This window comes from Cydia splendana, chromosome 12 (assembly GCF_910591565.1).
Source record: "Cydia splendana chromosome 12, ilCydSple1.2, whole genome shotgun sequence".
Classification (NCBI taxonomy): Eukaryota; Metazoa; Arthropoda; class Insecta; order Lepidoptera; family Tortricidae; genus Cydia; species Cydia splendana.
The window spans coordinates 18,304,162-18,328,300 of NC_085971.1; the positions used below are offsets into that span (position 1 = coordinate 18,304,162).

A 24,139-nucleotide genomic window follows, 5' to 3' on the forward strand; every position below is an offset into this window, starting at 1 on the left:
AGTTTGCAGCGGATTTGGTAGCCCACGCAGTGCAAGTGTCATTTTAACGTCATAATTTCATAGAAGTTTGACGTTTAAAATAACACGTGCACTGCGTGGGCTATCAAATCCGCTGCAGACTTTTCATGGACTGACTCTATTATGTGAGCACTTCAGATCGAGAAGTTCAGTTAATACCTACGTGTTGTTTTTTTGTACTTGTAAAATTTTTGATCGTCTCAAAATTAATGTTATTTCAGATTGTGTCGATTGTACGAGTATGCTTGTAGCTAGGTTTCTGTGACTCTGGCTCATTTAGACGATGCGAGAACTCGCATGCGAGTTTCATTACATTGCGGTTTTTGATCGGTCTGTTGAATTGGACGTAACCGACAGTCCGCAATGTAACTAAAATCGCATGCGAGTTCGCGCGCCGTCTAACTGCCGTATTCGAATTTCAAGATATTCTCAAGAGACGACACGTATTAAATCCATTCTAGATACGTTATAGTTTAGATGGATGGTGTTTAGCAAAAATGAGTCATCCCACATCCATTTTCCAATAAAATGTCAACTTTAAGCGTCAATTATTTGAGTTGACATCTTATTGAAAAATTAATGTGGGTTGACACATTATTGCTTAACAGCATCCAGATATCAACTATATAGTTCTCTTTTGCAGCGCAATTCGGGCAACCAATGTCACTTTTACGTTAGATAGAGTAAGATATCTATTAGATGTGAATTGGATCTTTAAGCCATATCCTGTGGAAATCGTTCAACAGTATCTCCAGAATCCCGCAAATGTCAAATTTGACAGGTTAGATCCTAAACGTATTGTTATCGTATCTTGGTGACGTCTAAAAAATGTCTAATAGATGTCTATTTCAAAATCCGAATCGGGCTCTAAATCAGCCCAAGATGTTAGTCATCTAATATTTTAATTATCGCATGTTAGTCATCAAATATTTTAATTATCGCCAAATTATTACCCAAAAATTTCGAGGTACAGATAACCTAAAAGCTGACCTGCAGATTTGTTCTATCATACTTAAGGAAAACGATAGGGAATCACCGGGCACAGATTCACAGGACACATAATCAAAACTTCATCTTACACAGACTCTATTCTCTTGCTGGTAAGCATTGGAATCGCTTGTGTTGCTATTATGCATAAAAAACTATTGGCAATCAGCTGGTCACGATTGTACTTTCAATAAAATCTCAGTACATCGTTCTAGGACTGCATTATACGGATACAGTTGAAAGTGTCAACATGAAGTTGGAATCTACCTCGGAGCATGTAAATCAGAATCTTTTGAACATACAGTATGCAGTGCGTGGTCCTATTGTGACGAGGGCCGCGCAGATTGAGAAGGAGCTTGAAGAGGTACGTTGAGTTTTAAAAGATATCCCAATTTATTTTTACAATAGATTTTATGTAATTTTTACGCAGATATGAGCTCTTTTGATCTAACTAGGAGGAGAAAGTGTCCCTGAATTTCCAATGTCTGACTATCAGAGATATCGGAGCGACTGAGGTGTTCACATATCTATTGTACAAACTGTGTTGTAGAGTCACGAGTCTATTGTTAAGGGGACAGAGTGCACGTGCACATATTTTAGACACCTTAGCTGCTCCCATATATTTTTAGGATATTTTTTTTCCTTTCGATCTAAACACTTCGTGACTCGGGCGCAAGTGTGACTGTATTAGGTATATGATTTGCCGAATCTCTCTTGTTTGGATTTGGGAAATGAGTTCGGATTATTGAACGCCATACTTACGATTATTATATTGTGGTTTAGTTACTCACATGATTTCTATAAAAAGCATAAGACAAAATGTTGCTTTAAAGAGTTTAAAGAATTTAAGATAATCACAATATCCAAACGAATTTTATTAAAGAAACTTCCTTGAGCCAGAAAGAAGATAAAACGAGTCACTCACGTATTTCAAGTCGATGATTGCTCGACATGTATGGCTTCATAACGAGGCTTCAAAACCGAAACCTTGATTGACTATAGAGTTTATAAAATTCTGTGAAGTGACGTACGCGTTTGCATTAAGTGTAATTTTGACTTTCCAAAACGTCCCGCTTGGCGCGCTGTTCCAAATCCCATACAAAAATAGATATAACGCAAACGCGAACGCACGTCACTCTATCGAATGACATTTACACTAGGGGTTCAGATTTAGAAGCCCTAGAGGCCTTTTTTCCCGTTTTTTAGGGTTCCGTACCCAAAGGGTAAAACGGGACCCTATTACTAAGACTCCGCTGTCCGTCCGTCTGTCACCAGGCTGTTGAAATTTTCACAGATGATGTATTTCTGTTGCCGCTATAACAACAAATACTAAAAACAGAATAAAATAAAGATTTAAGTGGGGCTCCCATACAACAAACGTGATTTTTGACCGAAGTTAAGCAACGTCGGGCGGGGTCAGTACTTGGATGGGTGACCGTTTTTTTTGCCGTTTTTTGCATTATGGTACGGAACCCTTCGTGCGCGAGTCCGACTCGCACTTGCCCAGTTTTTTTAGTTTTGGCTACGTTTGCCGGCGGTTAGATACTTTTAAAAATATCGCGGGACTATACAATCCAATTGTGTATACAATCCTCCTGGGACCTGTTTGACAAATAAATGTGTTTGTAAGTTAAATGAAAAAGGAACCTAGACAATTGAACATTTTAAAATTGATTTTTGTTTTATAACACAAATTCAATACGCATTCTAAGGGCTACTTGCACCATTCCACTAACCCGGGGTTAAGCGGTTAAACCGGGTTAAGCGGTTAAACCGAAACCCAGTGTCAAATTGTACTGGTAAACATGGTAACTCCAGGTTTAAACGGTTAACCCGGGTTAGTGGAATGGTGCCGCTTAGTATTGGAAATGTCGTGAGTCATACTACATCCATTTACTATATGTATATAGATAGTCATACTAACAATTTAGGTCTCTACAAGTATTGCCATGTCACACGAGTGACTAAAAATACGTGAGCAAAACCATAAAATTAACATAAGTCTCAGATTTATTTTAAATTCCAATCATTTCTCATTTTCTCTCAGAAAACATTCGCCATCTTATATTCTCCCCACCTGACCCTGCGAGTCATTCCGTGAATTTTGTACCCTTTTCAAATTCGAGCGCATTCGCCCCGACTCCGAAAGGTACTTGAATTATAAAAATAAACGTATTGGAAAACCGTTTGTATGCATTAAGTCGTTGAATTTTTTTCATCGACCAGAGCACGATTCACATTTAACTATTTGTTATGGGTTTGGACTGGTTTTGATACGACTTTCACGATCATCTTGGCGACTGCTGCGCATTTCACGTAAGGCTTTCACTTCATTTCGCGTGCACCAATCAGCGTGTCGGCCAAGAGGCCAATTCTGTTTTAAAATTTTGATGAGGTTTTTATGTAACTTTTGATACGACTTTGGGTCATGTCTTCAGCATTTCTTGTTGCGCGCGGGATGCCTTATGAGACGACTCCAGATTGCATTTTGTGCCATAACTTATTTTTGACATTAGTGCTCCAAAGGAACATAAAATGTGTACGTAATGGTCCTACTTTGCTCCAAAATTGGCTCCACTTTAAGGTTATTTTGAATATTTTTTAAACTGTTTTTTATTTAAATATTTAGACAAATTGAATATGAAGAAGAACATCTCATGTGTTATATTTTATCGGTAAATCAACTTTATGAAATGATGTTTTATATAAAACGAAGCTCTGAATAAGATCTGAAGATAATCATTGTTGGGGGTATTTTTGCTCCTACCTATAGTTCACTCAGGGGTGCAAAGTTACCCCATTGTTGTGCGCCAAATTAATAGGCCCCGCCAAGAAAAGAGAGATTTTATGACTAAAGTAGCAATTCAAAAAAATATACAATTTAGTTTATCTGAGTACTATATAAGTAATAAAATAATATAGAAATATTATGTTTGGATATATTAGACGTTAAGTCATTTTTTTTAATTGGAGCATAGTTACCCACCAAGGAGCAAAGTAGGACCATTTTACGGCATTGCACTTTCCTTGAACCCCTGACAGAACCTGCATGTCGCGTCTTGTTTCTTTCCATTTTGAAACATGTGTTTGTTTAACTATGAAAACCACATCAAATTGGTAAAACAGAATCGTATATATTTCAGGTAAAGGCACCCTTTCGGGACCTTTCTTTCCCTGCACACCATTAGGGTAATGGTATTTTTCGTTAATATGTTATAAGGTTTATTTTCTTAAGGGCTGGGAGTTTAATGTACCTATGTTATTGTGTACCTACCTTTAAGAAAGCTTCTATTTAGTTAAAAGAAAACATAAAAGATCAAAAGTTAAATCCTAACGTTACACCATCATTATTCATTAGGTATACTTATACTCGAACGTCAAAGTACCTACTGGCAGGCGTGCTCCGCGATTTCGTCGCTTTGCTACAGTACGGTTACCATCAGTTTCTCACTGACATAAACGCCGTCGAGAACGTAATTTACTTTCTATACATCCCGTTTGCACTAATATGCGAGTGCGAGCGAGATGTATAGAAAGTAAATTACGTTCTCGACGGCGTTTACGTCAGTGACAAACTGATGGTAACCGTACAGGTAGCTAAAAGTATACATCCGTTCCGCTCCAATTTTTGGGAAAGCCATAAGCCGCGCGTGGCGCTGTCGCCACCTAGCGGCCATATCTGTGCTGATCGTAACAGACGCGTTTTGTTAGAGAGTGAGTCTTCTGTACCTAGTACTATTATTTATTGTGTGCCCCCTACATAAGTGGCTTTAGGTTGTAGTTTAGCCCTAGGAGTTGTAGGTATATTACAGATTTAGTGCAAAAACGTTTTCCATCGTATTTTCTAGGAAACGTTAGTATTTGTCGTGCTACGTCAGCAGTCAACCTCCGTGATTTTGTACCGAAACTCACTGATTGTTATTTAACAAGCCCTTGAATAGTTTATGTCTAGCCTCAAAGCAAAAGATCGTAAAAACAGGCATTTCAAGTATTCAATAATACATCCTTCATTTGTACGTACAACCGTCGTGCATCCAAAAGTCCTACATCCATTTAAACCTCCATAATCACATACATCTTTTTAGTTATAGAAGAACATAACTAATACGCATAAAACCGTATGCGTGATTGTAATAGTTTGAAATTGTACTTTATTGCGTCATAATACGGTAAATAATTGAACGTATTTTCGACTGTAACACACGGTTGTTATGTGTGGAGTATAGAAGTAGCATTATCTCGCGTGATGGGGCAGATAGCGAAAGAACTTGCGGCCATTCTGACGCTGGGAGGCAATAAAAACATATTTTTGACAGAAAGCAGCGAATGGGGCGGCTGCCTCATTGTTTTCGAATTAAATACGTGCATGGGCCATACTGAAAGTCTGGATTCTGATATATGAGACGACTTTTTTTTTCTAAGTGGCCAGTCCAGGAATTTTCAGTATGCCCTAAGTACAAATAAAGGATGAATCACGCTAGACCGGGCCGGAGCTTCCGTAACTTCGTTTTCTATGGAAAGCACCACGTGATCACCGATTAGCCGTCATAGAAAATGACATGTCAGAGGCTCGGCCAGGTCTAGCGTAAGTCATCCTTAAACCTGAATAATTGATTTTTTTTTATAATGAGAAAGAGAAACATTTTTACACTTTACAAAAATATTTTCACATTTAAAAAATATTTCGAATAACACTTGTCATTCACATTAACACTTCTCATTTAGCTAAAAATCTGCAATGACTTTGATTTATTGCAAAAATATAAGAGAAACTATGACAAAAAAGGTCACAGAAGTGTAGGTAGGTACACAGAAGTATCTGTAGGTTTCTCAAAGGTCGGAAACGGAAGTGACACATCTGAGATTGCAGACATCCGTAGGCTGCGATGAACGCTCCCGATCAGGCGGACTGCTTGCTTGCCGCTAAAGTGATATCAATTACAAAAAAACGAGGGTCCAAATATAGTCCAACTAACCGAAGGAATTATCGAATTATATATTCTCCTGGATAAGTGGGATTGGGATCATTTATTCCCACTAATAAAGATTTCTCACTTATAGACCAACAACAAGGTTGAACAACAGATAACTCAACTAGGGTTCAAGGAAAGCGGCGTTAACTATTAACTATTCAGGAAGTTGAACGTTTGCAACGTTTTCATAATAGTTTTGTTTATTAATAAATAGATACACTTGAATCGTAGAAAATGATAAGAAATTATAACCTGGAATAATATGTATACCCATGTCATACATTAAAAAAACATCGGCCAAATGCGAGTCGGACTCGCGCAGGAAGGGTTCCGTACTATTAGGCATAAACGACAAAATCACGTTTGTTGCATGCGTCCCGTTTCTACCCTTTGGGTATGGAACCCTAAAAAGTGACCAAGTCCACTAGTGGCGGAAGCCGGAATCGAACCGGCGTCTTAAGTTTACGCGGCTAACGTCCTGACCATCAGACCACCCGGCCACCTAGTCTTTGCATCGTTCTATCATATTTCTATCTCTGAGTACGATATAGGAGAAGGAGACACGCGAAGCTTATTTTGAGACCCCTCCCCTCCTAACTTTGAGTGCTTTTTCATCATAATTTGTTACAGTGTTACTTTCTGACTTAAATTGTATTAAGCTAAAATATGTGTAATGATTGACTTTTTAACTTTTTAGTTGTGTTAAGGACACATTATATAAAGGTTTTTGTTTTTGCTTTGACAGGCATGCAGCACCTAAGTTTAAACACACGATTGTATTAATTACACTCATAGGCTACATACGCAACTTTAAGTGGCCAGTAAACATTACTGAGTATTTTGAATCAGCTTCCCCGCTACGCTGTTCCCCACGCTAGTGTGTAAGTTATGTTAGTTGTTGGCTATAAGGCAGATTTATTGCGCTGTTTGTGCACTCCCCACCCCTCCCACAGGGGGGGGGGGTCACGTTCCTCTGAATTATTACCGTAGGCGCAGGTCGCGACAGTTGTTTCAGTTTTTCAGTACCTGCACTACATTTTGTAATGTGTTGTGTGGAAAATTACCTTAAGTCCTGAAATTGAGCCCTGCTGTCGCGGAACAGACATCGCATTATGAAGCGTTTACAAGGCATGAGGTCACCACATATACTTACAAATATAGGCTACATACGCAATGCAGACTTGAATAATGCTATAATAGGGATGTTTCATCCACTTAACATTTGATTATTTGACACCGTGCACGAAATAAAGCAAAACATAGAACACAATTATTAGCAAAACATAGATCTGTAGCAGTTATTTTTAAATACAAATTATATATATTTAATAAATCGGATTGAAATATAAAAAGTAGGTGAGTAGACCGTGACGTCATTATTACTCGTTTTCATATAAATTCCATATTAGCGAATCGTTTTGACAGTTCTAAAAAAGAAGCTGATTTGACTAATAGGAAAGTAGCATATTTACAGGGTTGGGCAGATTAAGTGTCCTAGTTTAAAATAGCCATAAAATTAAAACAAAGCTTCAAATCTGAATATTAAACTTGTTTTTATTTTAAGCATACTCTACATATATTTACAAAATTAATTTATTAGCTCAAATCGCTCTCCTTTAACCTGTATAACTTTACGCATTCTACCATAGAATGAGTTGCACGCGGCACGTACTACCTCATCTGTTATATCGTTCCATATCTTGATCAACCGATAATTGAATGAATTTAAATTAATTCCCTGTGTGCTGTCAATCCTGCTGAGCATGTATCCCCATATAGAAAAGTTCTTCATTCAATTTCTTTCGTTCTTCGTTCAGTTCATTCTTGCCACGGTATAAATGGTTAATTTTTACTCTCCGATCAATGAACAGCAGTGGTAATTTGCCCCTAGGTGATATGGCACCCCATACCATGACAGCCGACGCACTTTGAAACCGCTGTACGGCTAATTTGTCTACTGGAATATCCCTCAATGAAGCACCGTAAACGCGATCATTGTGGCTATCTTGCAATTGAAACATCTTTTCGTCGGAAAAAATAATTTCATCGCCCTCATGCCAAGCTAGCAAGTCCCTGCATTTTTTCACTCTAGCTTTTTACTGGGCTTCTGTTAATCCACGATATTTTTTTATTTTTTGAAGGCCATCAATCCAAGATCATGTCGTAATAAGTATACGCCTCATTGATCGTCAGGATATTTTCATATATTTAACGAGTTTACTAGCACCAGCTAGCACTTTGGGATGGATTTCGCCGAATACGCTCACGAAGACTTTTAATTATATTTTTGACACAAACAGATGGTCTTCGACCAGGTTTTGGCCTGATTCTTGAAGATCCTGATTTTTTTAATCGCTTAATGGTCCGAGATGTGAACCTTACATTAATATTCTAAATGTTTTAGCTTCTTAAATATCTCGCACGGTCGGAATTTTTGTTTGCATAAATTTACAACGAGCTGGCGTTTCGCGTCCATGTTGATAACAATATAAAAACAATAGATATCCCGCTGACATCTAGAAATCATAAAGATGCATAAATTCTCGATTAATAAAAAATAATATAGTTAAAAAAAGTTGCGCTATATTTAAGTAAAATGGCAGTACAAAACTAGGACACTTAATATGCCCAACCCTGTAAGCAGTGTAAGGTAACAGGGTAGGTGTGTAGGGGGTGTAAGGTCTAGTATAGGGTGTAGGTAGAATGTATGGGCTCCCCTACATTTCACGTCTCTTCTCTTTCCGCACAGACTCTAGCCGAATTGTATTTTCAACCATTTTATTTGTCGTAATTCTGGGCGCAACTGAGGGCCTACCGCGAACTACGTTCCACGTGTTGCCTCGCTGTCACACTTACGTACGAATTTGCAAGTGCGACAGAGAGGCAACACGTCGATCGTGGTTCGCGGTAGGCCCTCTGAAATATAATTATGCGGTCGCGCTCCTACTAAATTTGCACGGGAGCGCTTATGTGGTGGCCTCGATTGGCCTAAGTAGGTATGTACCTACTCCGACAAGTGGTTGAAGTGGTCTATGTCTGCTATAATTATGCTTTTATTTAGCAGTAGGAAGTATATTTTCTGATAAAAGAACAGACAATTCTTGAATCAATAGGTACTTGAGTGTTTTTCAATGTCAATAGGTTTATTGTATGTTACGTACTCAGAAAGTAAACAATGCGAGGAATTTTATCGATCATATACTAAACTTACATAAACTCATAATATTTGTTTCTTTATATAGTAGCATTGTCCTTGCGTTTTTGTTGTGACTCACTAAGGCAGTCTGAGGTTCATCCGACAACCTAATACGAAGAATGTATAGGTATTGGAGTGAAGGTTGACTGTTAGACCGGGCCCGGGCCGGGGCGAAGCTTCCGGTGCTTCGTTTTCTATGGAAAGCACCACGTGATCACCGATCAGCCGTCATAGAAAATGACTTGTCGGACGCCTAGGCCTGGTCTGGAGTGAGTCATCCTTAAGTCTGCACTTTGTAACAATTGTTCCGACGGTCAAATTAAGCTGATATTGTAATAAGATTATTGAAAAATCGAACATTCATAAAATATGTTAGCTTGACATTCTTAATAACTCGAGCGCAATAAAAATGGATCAATTTGTATGGAAACCGGGTAAAAAGCGTAAGTTTACAGTTGTTCTTGACTGTAGAGTGTATCTCTGTGAGTAGATAACATAGCATAATTTTATGCATTTTTCTTTCACGACATTAAGCTTGTGTCTTAGCCTAGTTTGGGTTCCGCCAGATAATACTTATTATTTATATACATTCATTTATTATATATAGTTCATTATTTATATAAATCTATCTGTTTTCCAGGGCATGAAGAAACCATTTGATCGAGTAGTGCGCGGTAACATAGGAGATTGTCATGCCCTCGGCCAAGCCCCTTTCACCGTCATTCGCCAGGTCAGTAAAGGATCTAATAATTCACTCATTCAATCACCCATCTTTTGTTAGCCCTGCTTCATTTGTAATTGGGTCAAACAGATCACTGTGTTATGTCTTTCCTGTAGACATACACAAGAGTTAAGGGCTATAAAGGCTTATTTAACCCTTATCCACGTGAAAAGGTCCTCCTTTTATTTAGAGAACTATGATAAAATCATTACTTACATGCCCACAAGCTGTTAACTATTGCCCACAGGAGAGAAAACTAGTGTGTTCGCGCGAACTGTACAGCTTTTGTTCGCGTTGAAAGAAGAAAGAAAGAACGTGTCATAAACGTCAACGTCAATAAAATTTATTTTCATTATTTTACTTCATTATATACGTATTTTCTTTGATATATATTTATAAATTTGCTAAAATACTATTCGATAATGGTTCTGTGTAGTAAATGTAGCACGGTGACCCACAGAAATTTTCTGGATTGTTGTTCCTGCCACTCCAGGTACTGCCTAGACTGTCTAGAAGAAATGGGCGTAAGTTTTAAACGGTTTACCCTTATGACCATAGAAAATAAAAGTAACTGGAAATGCCGTCACTGTAACCAAAATTATGGAAAGACGAATATCGTTAATAAAACCAAGAAGTCAATTACTCCTATACCGAATCCCAGTACTTCCAACGCTCCTTCTGTTCCTATCTACGAAGCAGATAACTCCATGTTTGGAAACATCACAACACGGCGAGAGCGGTCTCCAAATGTACTAAATACTAGTGTGCAGTATTGCAATGAGACTTTCCGCGACGACATTCTTTACTTTGAAAGTATTCGATCTATTGTACGCCAGGAAATTGAAGAATCATTTAATGAACGTCTAATAGATAAAATTTGCAAGAGGGTGTCAGATGAATTAATCCCGACACTTATTAATAAGATTACTGCCGTACTACACAACAATGTTACAGGACTAAGTGAGCACAATGCTCCCATTGCAACTGCCGGTCCCGTCGCTACATCTGCCCCTACCTACACCTCCACCCCTGCTGCTCCCGTCGCTACATCTGCCCCTACCTACACCTCCACCCCTGCTGCTCCCGTCGCTACATCTGCACCTGCCTACACCTCCACCCCTGCTGCTCCCGTCGCTACATCTGCACCTGCCTACACCTCCACCCCTGCTGCTCCCGTCGCCGCTTCTGCTACCACCACCGCAACTACCAATACTTATCCATCCTACGCCGCTGCCGCCGCCGCTGTAACCACCACCACAGCACCAGCTTCTCCTATCCTACTACCAGTCCAGCCCGTTATTCGCTCCAGTCCCAAGGCAAGAACAAACAACGATTCCAAACCTAACAAAAACAAAGACAATCAAGTGTCTACTACTCCTGCCGCACCGCTTAAGGTACCACCATCAACATCTCGCGAAACAAATCCAACCCAAAATGGCCTATCAGAAATTAACGACCATAGAAAGTCACTAAAGGGAATCACACGGGGCTGTGCTACCACTTGCATTTCTCAACTCCAAGCGTCTGAATGGATGAGACAAATTCACCTATATTATGTGAAGTTGGGAACCCCCGATGATGTAGTTAAAAATCATTTAAAAGTTATTACAGGTTATGATTGTGACACATTTAAAGTTGAATGTCTTAAATCCCGCGGTCAATATGCTTCATTTAAGCTTACTGTGCCATCGAGTCTGTTAGATAGAATTATGATCCCTGATAACTGGCCAAAAGACGTATGTGTCAAACCTTGGAATCAGCCCTTTCGACAAAATTACGCAGACAAAAACAATACATAACAAAAACCGCTTTACTAGAATACAAATAATATACCAAAATGTTAGGGGACTACGTAGCCGAACCTCGCTCTTTTATAGAAATGCCCTCGCAAGTGCCTGTGACATATTTGCGCTCACTGAAACATTTCTAACTAGCTCGATACAAGATGCTGAGCTCTTCCCGTCGAACTACACCGTGTTCCGTAAGGATAGAGCAGGCGACGCGGGATGGGGAGGAGTTCTACTAGCAGTGAAAGATATTTACAAACCTCAGTTAGTAATGCAAATTGATGGCTTGACACCAGACATGGAGATATTATTTGTTATACTTCATATTAAAAATAATAAAATTCTTATATGTGTAGCATACCTACCGCCAAATTATAATAGAGATCAGTATCTTCGCGTACTAACGTGTATTGAGAATGCAATTTGTACATTTTCTACCATAAAATCCATTATTATTGGCGATTTCAACCTCTCCTCATGCACAAAAACTGTAGTTGACCAATTTAACTGTTTCACCGAATTTTGCAAACTTAGGCAATTAAACAAAATTTGTAACGAATATGGAGGCATTTTGGATTTAGTTTTAACTAGTCTCAGTGACGTGTGCGTGGGTAGCGATGTCGAGCCGTTGATACCAATAGATCCATATCACCCACCTTTAGGAGTGACTGTCACCCTGCCAAGAGGACAGACAAGACGGACCACATTATCTTCACCGTCACGTAGTGTTGAACATAGTGATGCTCCGACCGGATGGAATTTTTTTAAAGCTGATTTCCCTGCCTTGTATACAGAACTAGAGTCTATTGACTGGTCTGATGTTCTTAATTCAAATAACATTGATTCTGCGGTAGACGTTTTTTACAAAAAACTCTACGGCGTTTTCAATGTTACTGTGCCCAAACGTTTACCCAAAACTAAAGTATATACATATCCATCGTGGTACACACCGGAAATCAAAAAATATATCGAACTAAAATACTATCACTTAAAGAAATTTAAATCATTAGGCCTACAATTTAACCTCGAAATGTTTAAATACTACAGGTCTCTCGTAAAGGAGTTAATTAACAAATCTTATAAAAAATATCTTCATGATATTGAATGTAATATAAGTAAAAACCCTCAAGAATTTTGGAAATATGTAAAAAGTAAACAACAGAATAGAAACATAATATCTGAATACATATATAAAGGTAAAACAGTCGTTGATCAAGAAGCAGTCGATGCTTTTGCGTCCTTCTTCAGCTCCGTATTCCAGCCTGAAGCTCCGCAACTAGATCCCAAAAAAGCGGAACTGGAGGCTGGTAACAACAATGAATCTATGATTGCTATCCCAACTATCAGTATTTCAGAAATCAGAGCCGCTATTCGGAAACTCAAACCTAAGTCGTCAGCTGGGCCTGATGGTATACCCCCGTTTCTAGTCAAGGACTGTGTATGCTTGTTAGAACACTCGTTACTTCACATATACAACCTATCACTCAAGCTGGGCGTATATCCATCCCAATGGAAGGTCTCAAGAGTGACCCCAATTCCTAAGATAAGTAAGTCCTCCGATATCACAAACTTCAGGCCCATTGCTGTATTGTCCGTGTTTGGAAAAGTGTTTGAGACCATTCTAAACCACTGCTTACTTAATCAGATAAATCGTAAATTAGTAGATTGTCAACATGGATTCCGCGCTTCTCGATCCACTACTACCAACCACATTTGCTTCTTTGATAGCGTTTTGCGCCAAATGGATACTGCACGACAAGTTGATGTTGTTTATTTCGACTTCAAGAAAGCTTTCGACTTAGTTGACAACGATACTCTCCTATGCAAACTGTCAGCCTTAGGTTTCACCCCTCAACTTCTTGTTTTCTTCTCTGACTACCTCAGGAATCGCACACAATATGTCCAATTAAATTCTTACCAATCTGAAAGGTATTACACTCGTTCCGGGGTTAGTCAAGGTAGCACTCTGGGGCCTACTCTTTTCTTAATCATGGTCAATGATCTGCCAAGTAATATATCAGGCGTGGAATCACTATTTTATGCGGATGATCTTAAAATAATTCAACCGGTCGTAAATCCATCCGACTGTACGGTACTCCAACAAACAATCAACATGGTTGACAGCTGGAGTAAAACAAACCGCTTGTACCTAAATGAATCTAAGTGCAAAGTAATAAGTTTTAGCCGGTCTGTAGATTATATCCTCCAGACATATACTCTTACTAACATTCCCCTTGACCGAGTAACAGAAATAAAGGATCTAGGGTTAACACTCGACACTAAGCTAAACATGCACTCACACATTATAAATATTTGCAAAAGTGCCTACAAAATTTTAGGGTTCATTATTAGAACGACTTCTGAATTTCGTGACCCTAAAATCGCAATAATTATTTATAATGCCTATGTTCGCAGCAAGCTTGAGTACAATTCTATCGCATGGGACCCTCGGGAAGCAAAATATACCATAATGGTCGAGCGCGTCCAACGTAAATTTGCTAGACATCTTTACAAAAGGTATTACGGATACTACCCATACTTATTTCCGTCATCCTTTGTATTGGGAATGGTAGGGTTAGAGTCTCTCGAGCTAAGGCGTAAGCAAACGCTTGCCTTACACTATTGTCTGCTTTTAAGAAATCGTATTGACAACCCATCCGTTCTGGAGCGTATGCGTATTTTTACCCCAGACAACTACATAGCTGCAGTAGGGCGTAGCGCACGTAGAGCCAGAAACCTTTTTGCATATCCAAATGTTCGCACCTATCACGGTTCAAACGCACCCACGTACCGAGCAATAGAATTACTAAATAACTTCATAGCTACAGTCCAAAACGCAGACATATTCGCAGACAAGTGGCCGTCCCTACAACGTAGTATCAGGATTTTTTTAAACTCTACCTATGTTATTTAATATCAGATTCTTTTTTTTATCTCTATGTAACTTAGTAATACATAATATGTATGTTCAATTATAAAGATAAGTGTGTAATACAATAAGTGTACCTACTAATTTTATGATACTGACTGATACTGACAACATATATGTACCTAATTAACAGTATAAGTGCCTTGGCTTGAGCTGTAAACTTATACATAGTGTTTGAATAAAGAATAAAGAATAAAGAATAACACAGTGATCTGTTTGACCCGTTTACGCCTTACCGTAAGTAAACTGCCTACTTTGATTCGTAGGGTAGCATGATCATAGATTTTTAACCTATAAGAAATTCGCTTCTGGATGATTTAATCATATATTTCTGTTCAAGCCAACCACATCATAAAATGTTTAAGTGTGTGTTCAAAAATTAACTCCCTATTCCTCAAAACTCGATGAGCAATGTTAAAATCAAAGTAACTCCATTTTACAGTCCTAGTCTAGCCAGCGAGCACAATTTTGATAAATAATTCGGGACACTGTCGTAACGAATGAATATTTTTTTTTACTATAGGTACAAGCGCTTGTCGCCTGTCCTCAGTTGCTTTCCAGTCCAGATATTCCTGATGACGTGAAAGCAAGGGCGAGAGAACTGCTGGCTGATTGCACGTAAGTTATCCAACAAATCTAATAGCTAGGAATAAAGGATGATTCACGTTAGGCCGGGCCGTGTCCGGGTCGGAGTTTCCGGCGCATCGTTTTCTACGAAAAGCATCACGTAATCGCCTGTCATGTCATAGAAAATTAAGCGTCGGAAGCTCCGGTCCGGACACGGCCCGGTCTAACGTGAGTCATCCTTAAACGTACAGATGTGTTCGTCAAATCTGTCTGGCAGATGAGCCTGGCGGACTAATCTGTCAAAGGTGCCTAATTTAGATCATTTCATTATTCAAGCAGTTTTGTTAACATAACTATAATGTATTTTGAACGGAAACTTCTAAAAAATATCTACCAGATATCAAAATTTACTGCTTCTTCACAAACTAGGTCCACAAAGCAATTGGTAATAAACATCTTAATAATGATCCTTTTATGTAAGCACTTGAAGCGTATTCAAATATTAAAAATCCACCTTGTTGGCATTATGAATAAGTAGTGTATTTTGAGGATTCATAGGAGATGCACCCCAAGTCTTGTCATATTCGTATCATATCTACAAAATAATAAGTTAAGATTTTAAATGTCGAATAGGCCTCCTCGTTACCCGCGCTCGAGTACTTTTGATGAATTAAATAATGTGACAATACCCAAATAAATTTATTTGTTTACAACAAAACCAGATTTTCTTTCGCAAGACATTGTCTAAAGATATTTGTAATAAAATTTCCTTTAAGCGAATTTTGGTTTGGCGTTTCCTGTTTCCTGTTTGAACATTGTGCGAAGCACGTGCGTGCAAAAACGCAATTATAAACGCATTTGCGCAAAAAACGCGAAAAACGTGGAATATACAAGGGATCACGCAGCGCTAATCTCGCGCTAAACGATGATGTAATTAAGAACAATAAGAACTTATCTGTTTTGGACATAAACATTTTAAAAACTATTAGAAATATGAACTGATTTTGGAAAGACAGGTTCTTTACTTTTTGAAGTAGCTAGACTTGATCTATTTGATTGACATTTCGTCTTACATGAATTGACTTTGAATCAATATTAAATCTTGCAGCGGTAAAATTTGAGCTATCTGATACTCTTAACATGACACAATTCTGAACTAGCCTAACCTACTGCAGACTATAGAGGTCCTTAGATTAGTTCATTCTTCGTGTCACAGTAGGTATTTCTTTTAAGAATCTTTAAGTTTCATCAGGGTTATTCCTGGAATCAACAATCAGACTTAAAAGCACTCCCAAAGTAGACTGCTCGTTTGCTTTGCCTGACTTATTAACCAATGCATTGCTATTATCTCACACATATTTTGTCCGACTACGGCTTCTTTAATTTCAGCATTAATAGTGATCTCTTAATTATTTTCATCTCCTTTAAACTGCTCTTTTAGTTTAATTACTTTATTAACTTCTAGGAAAGGTTCAGTCGGTGCATATTCTCCATCCCAAGGTCTGCTAGTAGTTCGCCGGCGCGCAGCACAATATTTATCAACGCGAGATGGAGTGCCAGCTTATCCTGAACAGATTTACTTGGGTTCTGGTGCCAGTGATCTGATTAAAGCAGTATTGTCGTTGTTTGGTGGAGATGTAGATGGGAAGCCGCCAGGTGAGAGAGTAATATTTATTGCTGATCGTTGCCATGTGAATAAATCATTCATTTATTCATTTATCTTTGAATTCAAAATGGTTGTGTCAGTGTTTATTAATTCGTGCTAATTAAATGAAGAAAATTATTATTCCACTTGATTATACCACTTGATTAAATATCCTTATGCTTTGAACCAATATTATTTGTTTATTTAACATGTCTGCCTGACCAAGCTAACTATGCACAGATGCTAACAAAAACATAAAATAATCAATGAATATATTGGAATACTTGAGTCTCAAATTATTCACGACGGACTGTAGGTATGCATCAATTTACTTAGACATAAACATCTTTGCCAAACTAGATCAATAAAACTCTTATTTTATGGAAATTGCCAGCGCCGCAAAGTACTTATTCTCATATTTTTCTTTCCAGCGGTAATGATCCCAATCCCCCAATACCCCGTATTCTCCGGGACCCTATCAGAGCTGGGGATCCAGCAAGCCCACTACTACCTGGACGAAGCCCAGGGCTGGGCGCTGATGGCCGATGAGCTGGAACGCAGCTGGACTGAAGCTAGCAAGGGCAGTGCTGTTAGAGCGTTGGTTGTCATTAATCCTGGAAATCCTACTGGTCAGGTAAATAATATTGCTCACAGACATGAGTTTCTGCCTTCAGTCGTGCAATTCATCAAAGATCTTATTATCGATGGAAAGTGTCGAAAGAGTCTATTAACTCTTGTTTAAGAAATACTTTAGAGCAAATTTAATTTCTTGGTCCTATTGGTCTTAGTAGTATTTGCTTATAATGTAAATAAGGTAAGGATGCATTCGTTCTTCACTCTTTGCTCTTTCGCTCTTTGAAGTCTGCCATGTAGTAAAATATACGCTAAGCTAAGAAATTATGACAAAATAGAAATTCAGCCTCAATTTTTAAGAGTCAGATCAAAAATATGTTATTATATTAACGATCTCAACATATTTTCTGTCTCAACTTTTAAATAGTTTGTAAAAAAATATAATTTCTAGGCTCATTCCTAATATTTTAATTTATTTTAAAGCTGGTCAAGCAAATCTTGTCAGTAAATAATTTTTAAGAAAAAAAACCGACTTCTATAGGGCCCGGTGAAAGATTATGGTAGATGGTGCACTATGTAGAAAAGGAGGTAAAACCACCCACTTTTCTAGTAGCATTTCGTTTCTGTAAGGGTCGTAGTTCTAGCCTAACCTAACCCACTTCTCTGATAGCAGTTCGGTTCTGTGAGGATCGCAGTTCGAACCTAATCAAACCCACTTTTCTAGTAGCATTTCGTTTCTGTAAGGCTCGCATTTCTAACCTAACCTAACCCACTGTTGTTCGGTTCTATGAGGATCGCAGTTCAAACCTAACCTAACCCACTTAAGAGCCAACGGGAGTGGTCATTTCTCCATACAAACGTACTCCTCGTTTTCCTCCGTGGTTTTTGAAGCTAGAGCAATGATTTTTTCAACACAGATTAATATTGTCAATATCTGTGTCGGACCGTTTTGCTTTTTTTGATATTTTTGTTTTTTAAGGCGCTAGAGCCCTTCAAAAATGGCCAAAATGGCCTAATTGACTATGCCGCAATGAGAGGCGTGGCATTCAAAACTGAAATCAATTAGCCTTGTCCTTATCGCACTACTTTTAGGTGCCGCTTCCGTTAGCGAGACGGGTATATTTACCTAAAATATTTAAAACTCAGCTCCTGTTTCGTCTTAACGGCGCATGCGGTGCGGTGTACGGGGGTTTAACCCGGGGGGGGGGGGGGGGGGGGTTGGCATCATCATACTTTATACCTACATTTTATGATAGGTAATCATAGTGGTTTATTTAGTTTAGGCATCATAGTGGTTTTCCGGGCCAAGGTCCGGGTCTGAGTCCGAGTCCGGGTCCGAGTCAAAATCGAAATTCGAAATCACCATAGGTGTACTATGCGTCGTTGAAGAGTTCTGTTCTGATCATCATCAGCAGTTCCACTTCATCAAATGCGTCAGTTTATAATGTAAATGCTTGGTTTTATGATAAAAATACAAAAAATTCTATACGTATGCCTTTAACATTTGAGGAGTTCCCTCGATTCCTCATGGATCCCATGTTCAAAACTTGAGCTTGACATAAATATTGCTTAAAAACCTAACTTGCTTAACAAACATAACGAAGAGGAAAAATCGCCAAACGTGAGCTATGCGTCGTTAAAGAGTTTCGTTCTGGTCATCATCAGCAGTTCCACTTCATCAAATACGACAGTTTTTAATGAAAATGCTTGATATTCTGATGAAAATACAAAAATCTCTATTCGCATGCCTTTAAGATTTGAGGAGTTCCCTCGATTCCTCATGGATCCCATCATCAGAACTCGAGCTTGACAAAAATGTGGCTTAAAAACTTAACTTGCTTAACAAACATAACGAAGAGGACAAATCGCAAAACGTGAACTATGCGTCGTTGAAGAGTTCCGTTCTGATCATCATCAGCAGTTCCACTTCATCAAATGTCACGTTTTTGAATGTATATGCTTGATTTGTTGATAAAAACATAAAAATCACTATATGTATGCCTTTAAGATTTGAGGAGTTCCTTCGATTCCTCATTGATCCCATTATCAAAACTGGGTTTTGATAAAAACGGGACCAATCTGTATGCATATACATACAATCAAAAAAAGAATTTTCAAAATCGGTCCAGTAATGACGGAGATATGGAGTAACAAACATAAAAAAAAAAAATAAAAAAAAAACACAACCGAATTGATAACCTCCTCCTTTGGGATTTGGAAGTCGGTTAAAAAAGGCGCGAAATTCAAGGGACGATATCCCTTCGCGCCTACATTTTTCAAATTTGCCGCCTTTTTCTATTGACAAGAGCTTGACCAGCTATATTTTATTAGCCTACTTTGGTGTCCCACTGCCGGGCAAAGGCCTCTCCTCGTTTTCTCCACTCGACCCTGCCATCGGCTTTCTCCCACCATTTGGGGTAGAATGCGTCCAAGTCGTCCACGCCATCTCCTTTTCGGTCTACCTGAACCCCGGCCTCCACTGAACTGAGTGGGAACCACGGAACACCGTAGAATATTTAAGTTAAAAACAAAAACGTTTCTCCCAGGTCTTGACACGAGAAAACATGGAAGAAATCATCAAGTTCGCACACCGGCGGCGACTTTTCCTGTTAGCTGATGAAGTCTATCAGGAGAACATCGTCTCGAAGCCATTTTTGTCCTTCAAGAAGGTCAGTAGCTATCTGGTTGCCTTGCCATACACGGAACTTTATTGTGAAAAGATTCTGTAGCTTTTCTGTACATACAGCCAGAACTTAGGCTGCCACTATTTAGGTATTTGATGCTCACTACCTTTAAGGATGACTCACGATAGACCGGGCCGGCACTTCCGACGTTTCGTTTTCTATAAAAAGCACCACGTGATCACCGATCAGCCGTCATAGAAAAAAACATGACGGACGCCTCGGCCCGGGTCCGGCCCTGTCTAGCGTGAGTCATCATTTAAATCTAAGTGCTTGTTTACTACTTGCAGCTTACGAATTTTAATCAATTGCGACAATTTGTGCCGATTTTAATTTCCACATACCTGGACATATTTGGTTGATTTTTTTGTTTATTTGTCTAGAAAATGGCACAAAAAATAAAAGGTAGAAAACTTTATAAAATCTTTATAAGAAACGAAAGATATTTCAAAAAGTCTTTTCATCTTGGCATTCATTGCTGGCTTTCTATTAAATACAACAACGCAACGCGAGGTCGCAACGGGCATGTAACACCTCTAGAGTTGCAGGCGTCCATAGGCTACTGTGACTGCTTATAATCAGACGGGCCGTATGCTTGTTTTGCCACCGATATGGTATAAAAAACGAATATATTACAGCTCTAATGATTTACTGCATATACTTTACTGTTTATTTATCAGGTGATGCACGAAATGGGCGCTCCATACCCCTCAATGGAGCTAGCCAGCTTCATAACAGCATCCAAGGGTTGGGCTGCGGAGTGCGGCGCCCGCGCCGGCCTGGTCGAGATTCCTAGACTGACAGAAACTGCGCGAAGAGCGTTTGAGGCGACGAGAGCTGTGGCGCAGTGCCCTAACTTGTTAGGGCAGTGTGCGTTAGATTGTGTCGTAAGTAATACCAAACATAACAGGCAGCCTCAACAATATGACAATTTTGAAATGGGGTCCCTTTGTTTGACATAATTATTGAAAGTCATAATTGTCAGATTATCATTAGTCATAATTGTGAAACCGTTAACTTTTCATGATTTTCGTAGGGTTATCCCTTGGTTATCCTATAGATACGTTAGGTTAGTTTAGGTTTGTATAATATGGCAATCCTGAAAAGTTAAATATCGACAAAAGAAGTAGAAGTAGAAGAAGACACAAGAAAAAGTTTTAGTTTTAAAATTATGAGTGAAAATCGTATTAGTTTCAATCAACATACCGTCTAGTCCGTCTACAAGCTCTTTCGTCGCTTTTAATTGTTGCGTTTGTACTCATATTCCACTTACGGAAGGTCGGTAGAGCAGAAGTGTGTAGCTTTTTCTTTCTACCAGTGTCTGAGCGTACATATACAAATAGGAAATTTCTTGCGATATGATAATTTTCCCTGCAATACATTTTATAGTTATAACCGGTCTTCTCCACATTGACATTGTCCACGCATGTTTTGTCAGATGAAACCGCCAGCGCCCGGCGAGCCGTCCTACGAACAGTTCGCGCGCGAGCTCGCAACGGTTCGGCGAACGCTTTGCGAACGGACCGCTACTGCGCATAAGAAGCTCAACTCCATCCCTACATTCTCCTGTAATCCTATTGACGTAAGTATTCTTAAAATCTTAACTTTGTGCATGGAATGGTGTGATCAACAATTAAAAAATTATATGATTGCTATTGTAGCAGTAATATTCCAAGATTAAATACTCACCGTATCTCCTAAGTGCATCTTTTCGTATTTTCCAGTCCGCTAACCTTACGTTTTATACATTTAAGCCGGCCGTTGGCGGCCGCTACGAAGCTCACGTTTTTTTCATTTGTATTTCGGCTCTATCGCACTTATAAAATATTCGTAGACGTGATGGCTTCCCTTTTGCACACTTAAATTTTATCTTAAAGCGTTAGCGTATCTAGATATCTGTGATTTTTCTAGGCATCAATGTTCGCGTTTCCGAGGTTTTCGGTACCATCTCGCGCGGCGGCAGCGGCGCGAGCGCATGGGATGACGCCTGATGAATTTTACTGCTTGCGTTTGCTCGAAGAAACAGGTATAATTACTTATTACTATTACTTCATTTCATAACCCACCAGGTGGTAGAGGATGGTCAAGGTTCATACAAAAACAAATTAATTGGAAATATTGGAACCTTTGCGATAATATAATTTAATATAAAAAGAGAACTTCGTGTGGAAAATATATGTACATACTACTTTAATGTAAGGGCAATAAATAAGGCCGTGTACATACAGGGTGATTCAGGAGACGTGAGCAGGACTAACACTGCGCATATCGTTAATTATAAGCAACTGTTTCGTATCAGTATTAGTGAGGTTAACGTTAATTTTCTAGTCATGTTGCAAAAAAAAAGTTATTAATTTTTTTACGACATGCATGGTCACCCTAAAATTAGAATACTAAACTACCGATATTCGGTGTCAAATTGAATGTCATTACTGTCATCACGGTCTGGTTACTTCTGGCCCCAATTTCACCACGGTGACAGGTGCGACAATTGTAAAACATCACTGTTGCTGACGTCACAGGCATCCATGGGCTACGGTTACCGCTTACCACCGGGCGGGCCGCATTCCTGTTTGCCACCATCATTGTATTATTAAAAAAACTTTATTATATCGGAAAAAACAGATATTTCTCTTGCTAAGTTTATGACAATTGTCACAAGAAACACTACAATTGTCACGAAATCCCGACATATAACGCATTTCCTGTCAAGATTCACCGACAATTCTACAAATATGTCGACTAGAAAAAATAATTCTTGTTTCACAACATAATTGTAATACATACAATTGTAGCAAAATGCCTGTCATGTTTGTAAGTATTTCTATAGAAAATATTTTATAAAATTGTAATATGTCACCTGTCGCTTGACAATTGTCGCTCGACATATGTCACTGACAATTGTAGCCGTGGTGAAATTGGGGCCTGAAAACTCGTATCTCACTAAAAGTTTGACTGTTTATTTTCTTCGTAATCAAAATGCCATTACGGTTAAAGAGGTTTTATGTTTATTAATTAGGTCCTGTAGGGTGACCATGATTGTTGAGAATTAAATTTGCCCTCACCAAAAAGTTAAAAAATTAGGAAAAGTGTGGTTGTTTCTCCTAAATACGACGGTGATCGATCAATTATCAGTTACTGAGTGTGCAGGATTAGTCCTGCTCACGTCTCATGAATCATCCTGTATTTATCTGGCACTTTATAAGATACTTAATAACTTGAACCCGAGTCTACGAGGGACAGCAATCGCTGACGAGGGATAACTGATTTAGAAATTTTATCATAAGCTGGCATGACCGAATGGGCCCTACGGATATAGTTGTGCCGTTCGCGAGAACGTTCTCCGTTTACAATGAGGAATATTCTCGCACGAGAACATTTCCCATACAAAACGGAGAACGTTCTCGAGGACGGCACAACTATACCTACGGAAGACCAGCGCTGGTTTTGTAGCATTATAATACCGAGTTGGGTCCATTTTGTCATGCACACTTAATATTCTTTTGTTATCTGTAGGTACATGTTCGTATATGTTTTGTAATGGTCACGAATAAGTCTTTTATATTCATCATCATCATCATCATATCAGCCAGAGGACGTCCACTGCTGGACATAGGCCTCCCCCAAAGAGTGCCACAATGACCGGTCCTGCGCCACCCGCATCCAGCGGACTCCCGTTTTTATATTTATCTTTATAAATATTTCAGGCGTCTGCGTTGTACCAGGGTCAGGATTCGGGCAAGCCGAAGGTACGCTGCACTTCCGCACCACCATCTTGCATCCTCGCGAGGAGTTTAACTACATGATGGAGCAGATCGCAAACTTCCATGTCAAGTTCCTCAAGGAGTATGAAGATGAGAGGAGTGAGGGTTGAAGCGAAGGGGGTTTTTAAATCAATAAATCTATAAAAATTTAGACTTCACAGTTTGAGATGCCATCATTTTGTGGTCATTGGAGCATTACCAATGGTTTCCGAGAGCATTACAGTAGTGCAATAAAAATAAATAACTACTATTACTCCTTTTACTATTACAAAAGAAAACTTACCATTAGGTGCTGTAA

The 24,139-nt window shown here is 38.9% G+C and overlaps 1 protein-coding gene and 1 long non-coding RNA gene across 3 annotated transcripts in view; one reads left to right on the forward strand and one right to left on the reverse strand.

The window, feature by feature from the left end:
* LOC134795746 (uncharacterized) overlaps positions 1-24,139 on the reverse strand; it is a 320,791-nt gene that overhangs the window by 275,762 nt on the left and 20,890 nt on the right. The window lies entirely within an intron of this gene.
* LOC134795683 (alanine aminotransferase 2-like) lies at positions 1,123-24,132 on the forward strand. 2 transcript variants are annotated; one of them, XM_063767613.1, is made up of 10 exons: positions 1,123-1,369; positions 9,815-9,904; positions 15,135-15,229; positions 16,644-16,834; positions 17,255-17,457; positions 19,943-20,065; positions 20,758-20,964; positions 21,516-21,659; positions 21,989-22,103; positions 23,785-24,132. In XM_063767613.1, exons 1-10 carry the CDS (start codon positions 1,256-1,258, stop codon positions 23,949-23,951), a joined length of 1,449 nt encoding a protein of 482 aa, XP_063623683.1. In that variant the 5' UTR covers positions 1,123-1,255; the 3' UTR covers positions 23,952-24,132. The 2 variants fall into 2 exon arrangements, with proteins under 2 accessions (XP_063623683.1, XP_063623684.1); XM_063767614.1 differs by lacking the exon at positions 9,815-9,904 and having other exon boundaries at positions 1,124-1,369.